Genomic DNA, 5,462 nt, shown 5'->3' with positions numbered 1-5,462 from the left:
TCAACTCGATGGCATGGCGGTAGGCTTGCTTTTTTGGTGGCGGGGCGCGGTCGTTCAGGTGCTGGCCCGGCAATCCACAGATCAGCTGATTGCACCCACCCACCAGTGGCTCTGCCGGAGAAAGGGCCTGGGAGGGAGTGCCCATAAAGATGGGGCCATGCTGTTGTGCCCACTGCAGTCGGTTGCTTGCTGCATGTCACAGTGGGAGGGGAGGGGAGATGGGGGGGTGCCATCATAGCAAGAACAGGTGTGTTTCTCCCGCACTCTCGCTCACTGAATCCTCACACTGGCCCCCTGGGCTGTCCGGAGGGTCATGCCCGTTGTTGAGAGAAAGCAACCCAGGTGCCCAGAGGCTAAGCCAGCAGGCAGCAGAGATGGGGCTTTGAACCAAGGCAGGGCAAAACCTCCTGTGGTTTGGCAGCTTATGGCAGAAGGCAAAGGTGGGGGTGGGGGATGGGTGCACAAACTCCCCAGGTCATCCTGCACAGACCCCTGGGAAGGCTCGCCCAAATGGAAGTGCCTGGGCCTTGGCCCTCCCAGGTCCCCTCCTCCCTCCCAGCCTCAGTTCCCCCCCTTTGCCAGGTGGGGCCTCCTCCCCACCCCGCTCGCTTCCCAGGTGGCAGGAGATAGGAAGCATGGGGGAACTGTTTAGGGAGGGACAAAGGTCCCGCCACTCCCCAAGAGCCTGCAGGGGTGGAGGGGCACAGGAGGAGGCCGGCCCACCAGGGCGGGGCATCTGGTGGCCTGAGCTTCCCCTGGCCTCCTCTGGGATAAAGGGGAGTTGGTTTCCATTTCTCCTCAGAGGGGGCCTTGAAGTGGGGGGGCTTCCAAAGCTGCGCTTTTCTCCAGGAGGTGATAAGGGGGCTTCTCTGTGGACCCAGGAGCCCTGGGTGCTGCGAACTGTTAACTTGCTCAGCTCAACCGCTGCTCAGTAGATGGGCCGTTTGAGTCCATCCCGCAGTGCCTTGGAAGAAAGGCCTGGTGGTCTACTTCTGAGCAAACGGAAAACCACAACAATGAAAAATAAAGAAAATCTCACTGCCACCGAGTCAGTGCGGACCCACAGCGACCCTGTTGTAGTGCCCTGTGAGTTTCTGAGACTAAAAATCCTCTGGGCGCTGTTCTACCCTGACACATCGGGGTCGCTGTGGGACCGAGTGGAATAAAACAGCCCCTGTGGGTTTCTGGGACTGTTGACTCAGAGCGGCCCTGTAGGGCAGGATAGAACTGCCCCTGTAAGTGAGTGTCCAAGACCGTAACTCTTTACGGCAGTAGAAAGCCTCATCTTTCTCCCTTGGTGGGTTTGAACTGCTGACTTTGTGGTTATCAGCCCAACTTGTTAACCACAAAATCACCAGGGCTTCTGTGGACGCAGTATGTCCTCCACCGGCAGTAATTGCCTTTCCTGTTACCCCTCCCTCCAGAAGCCAAGAGGATGGCGATGGTGGGCAGTTATGCCAAGAGCCCCAGGAAGATGCAGAGTGGGGATGGCCCGAAGGCAGACCCACCAGGCAGCGACCACCCTGGGGTCTGGGTGGCTTTTGCCAGGGAGCCCCCCCACATTGTCTTGGGGATGCTTTCCTGGTGAAAAGGCCTGTCGCTTTTCCCTGAGTTCCCCACAAAAACTCATCTTTCTAAGTGTTTTGGGGTGGGGTGCAGTTGACTTCAGTTTGCAGAGACCTTGACCCTGGGGACCCCAATGTTGGGAGCTGAAGGGAGGCAAACCCAGCCAGGGAGGAGGAACTCTTGTGTCCCAGGAGGGAGGAGGGAGCCAGAGAGGATGGGGTGGGGTGGGGATCTGTTTGATGAAAAGATGAAAAGTTGAAACCACTCTGAAGCTCACCTCTCTCTCTCTCTCTCTTCCTTCCGCAGATGAACTGGGTGAGTATCAAGAGGCAGGTTTGGGAGGGGAGGCTGAGGAAGCACGCGGAGGGGCGGGGTCATAGGATGACTTGAATAGATGGGGGGGGGGGGGTGTCATTGTGTGACTTCCAAGAGTATTGGGGTGGTTTTTTGTTTTTTAAACAAAATACTTGGCCTTCAGCAAACCCTTGGGTGGGGTGGGATGGTAGCTGCCTTCTTAATGTTTCTGCAATCATTCTACTTGTGTTTCTACAATTGTTCAGAGTGACTCCCAGGTGACCAGACACTGTTTCAGGGTTGGGGGGGCACGGGCGGGGGGCGGGGCTCCCGTCCAGTCAAACAGAGCCCAGCCCTCCTGGAACTCCTATTCAAGTCAGGGCAGTCCGAAAACCAAGAGATGGGGGTCGCCTAGCTGAATGTGGGGGGTGGTGAAAAATTTGGCCACAGTCCGAAATGTCTCAACTTACCATGACCAGACATGCATTCAAAGTCAATTGAGGCGTCTCTGGGGGCGCGTGTTACATATTTCTCAGCTGAAGAGGGGTTCCCAATGGAAAAGGTTTACGGAGCCCCGGACTAGGTCCAGGGAGCCCTGGTGGCATAGCAGTAGCGGTTGTGCGTTGGGCGGCTAACCATGAGGTCAGCAGTTCGAAACCACTGACTGGTCCTTGGGAGAAAGATGGGGCTTTCTACTCCCACGAGGAGTTACCGTCTGGGGAAGCCTGTGCGGACAGTCCTACCCTGTCCTGAAGGGTGGCTGTGAGTTGGCTTCACTGGATGGCAGTGTTTGAGTTTGGGACTGGGCCATTGGGATTGGGCGGAGGGTCGTGAAAGAAGAGGTGGCTTGGGGGGAAAGTCTTAGATGGAGTGAATCTGGGTGGGCGGCCTTAGAGCTGAGCCTGGAAGGCCAGTGCTGGGGGAGTGGCTGATAGAGGGGGCAAGGGCAGGGCCCTGTGGAGAGCGCAGCTTGGTGGATCCAGGGAGCAGACATTGCTGAGAGAGGGCAGTATGCAGAGGTGAGACGCTGGCCAGGGTCAACCAGGTCAGTCTCTGGTGGCGTAGTGGTTACAAGTTAGACCGAAGGCTCTCTGGCCAGGGTGAGGGGTGGATGTTGGTTTGTTCCTGAGATGAGTGGAGAGCTTGGGGACGGTGTTCAGTGGGGGAAAGTCTTGGCTCTGACATTCCGGCCGATGGGAGGCTTGTGAGCAGAGGCAGGACGGTCACGCATTGGGTCTCACAAGGTCTCTTTGGCTTTGTGCGGGGAACCCACTTAAGTGAGCGCATGAGCCACAGGGCTGAGGCAGCGGGGATGGGGAGAAGGGGTTGGGATGGAGAGAGAGGTTTGAGCTAAGGCTGAGAAGGATGTCCCAGGTGGGGAAGGTGGTCCCCCTCTCTGAGGGGAGCATGGGGAAGATGGAGCACGTGATTAATGTTATCAAGAAGGCACTACTCTGTTTAATATAGTCACACCATTGAGTTGTATGGCATGTGAATTAGATGCCAATAAAACTCTTAAACAATTAGGACATACAAAGGACCCTCCCACCACCGTCATCGTTAGAACATTATCATCCTTGAAAGACTTGTTTTAATTGGATCCAGGCCATTATGTTGTTGATCAGACACCGTACTCCGGTTCACCCTGGTCATCTATTGTCCTCTTAAGTGTGCAGATATCATCATAGTAACATACATGACATGTTTCCTGAAGCAGCACCCATACAAGTGGATAGAGACTCAAAAACCACACGCATGGAGTTGATGCCGACTCACCGCGACCCTATAGGACAGACTAGAACTGCCCATGTGGGTTTCCAAGACTGTCACTCTTTGCAGGAGTAACAAGCCCTGCCTTTCTCCTGAGGAGCACCAGGTGGTTTCGAACTGCTGACTTTGCAGTTAGCAGCCCAACTGGTAACCAGGATTCCTCAAGTAGATCACGGTGCAGTACAATCCTTTCGCTGCTAATAGCTTCTTTTATCAAAATAAGAAGCATCCAGGATAGCACTGGTTTTGAATCTGTGGAAGATCAAAGCAGCCAATATGACTTTGTAAAATGAAAGAAAAAAGTCCAGTGCATTTTACAATCTGTCCTTGATCTGGTGCCAGGAATCGCCAAACTTCTTTTTGAAAATTTAATGAAACCATCATTCACCTGGCTGAAGCCATTGCTTTCTTGGCTAGTACGCTGGGAAAAACATGCTAAGCTGGCAAACCTACTCTCTGTGGTTCAACAGCCATAAAAAGAGGGGGGCGGTCAGATGGGCTCAGGGGTCAGGGGACCCGTTCGTTGGCCTTTCCCTTCATCCAGGTGCCCTGCTGGCAGAGTGGTTACAAGTTGAACTGCGAGGCCAGCTGTTCGAAACCAGCAGCTGCTCCTCAGGAGACAGCCTGGGCTTTCTACTCCAGTAAAGAGTTACATTTTCGGAAATGTTTTTTTTTCATCCAGGTGGGAGGTGACCGAGTGAGGGAGCTGGTACAGAGGGGAGTGGGCTCGAGGATGCTGGCTGCTCTGAGGGGTGCTGGGGTTACAAACAAGCAGTGGGGAGGACAAAGGGACCGGCTGTGTTTGGGGTTGTGGTCCCAATGCCGAGTCCCCAGTTGGCCTTCAAGAAAGATGTCCTGAAGAAAGGACTAGGTGCTGCTACCCCATGGGTGAGGGAAAAACCCACAAAACCCAAACTCACTGCCATCGAGTTGATGCCGACCCCTGGTGACCCTACAGGTCAGGAGAGCACTGCCCCTGTGGGTTTGAGACCCTTGAGGGGAGTCGGAAGCCTCATCTTTCCACTCCCATAAAAGTTTATGTTACAGTCCGAGAAACCCACAGGTTTCAAAATGCTGGCTTTATGGTTAGCAGCCCAACACACTAACAACTAAGGGACAGGGCTCTATCACATGGGTGCAAAGCTGAGCGCAAAGGAGACCTTTGCCAAAGGGCAGATCCTGCATGCTGTCCTTGGCATAACATAAGCTAAGCTGCAGACACCAGAGATGACTGATGGGTTCCCAGAGGGGGAGAGCGGGAAAGGGGGAGTTTGGGTTTTGGGAGTGGGTGGGTGGGGGTAGGTATTAAGTGTATGTTAATAGTGGAGGGATCGTTTGAACGTCGTGGCACAAGATGACAATGGAAGCCATGTCACAGATGGCCCAGGTGGGTGCTGTGTGGGAGAGTTATCTGGGTGGGGGCCTTCCGTTAAGCCTTCCACGACTAACTAAGAGGCTGATGGTTCAAATCCACCCAGAGGTGCTTCTGAAGGCAGGTGGGGTGGGGGGTGGGGGGGTGGCCTCTGGAAGATCTCACCCCCCCCAAACCCAAATGAAGCAGTTCTACTCTGTCCCCAGAAGATGGGCCGGGTGAAGGGATCGGACACCGTGGCAACCGCCGGGAACAACATTTTTTGGGGGGTGAGGTCATCAGACCCTGCCCAATCACCTGTGTCACCCTTGTTTTGATTTCTTTGCTTGCTGATCTCATTGCACCTCTCCCCGCAGAGATTATCGATGAGTACATCAAGGAGAACGGCTTCGGCTTGGACGGGGCGCAGGCCGTCCTGGGCGACGGCCCGCGCCTGGTGTCCCGGGGTGCGGCCTCCCTG

At 54.9% G+C, this 5,462-nt stretch overlaps 1 protein-coding gene across 1 annotated transcript in view; it reads left to right on the top strand.

Annotated features, from left to right (window-relative positions):
* RELB (RELB proto-oncogene, NF-kB subunit) overlaps positions 1 to 5,462 on the top strand; it is a 40,953-nt gene that overhangs the window by 5,117 nt on the left and 30,374 nt on the right. The window contains exons 3-4 of the mRNA XM_045292679.1: positions 1,873 to 1,881; positions 5,359 to 5,461. Of these exons, the coding sequence (XP_045148614.1) occupies positions 1,873 to 1,881; positions 5,359 to 5,461 (112 nt within the window). The remainder of the gene's footprint in view (positions 1 to 1,872; positions 1,882 to 5,358; position 5,462) is intronic.

Source organism: Echinops telfairi, unplaced genomic scaffold (assembly GCF_000313985.2).
Source record: "Echinops telfairi isolate 266 unplaced genomic scaffold, ASM31398v2 ScPeMD7_655;HRSCAF=1070, whole genome shotgun sequence".
NCBI classification, from domain to species: domain Eukaryota; kingdom Metazoa; phylum Chordata; class Mammalia; order Afrosoricida; family Tenrecidae; genus Echinops; species Echinops telfairi.
The sequence above is the reverse complement of the archived record's forward strand: the minus strand, read 5'-3'. Positions and strand labels throughout refer to the sequence as shown.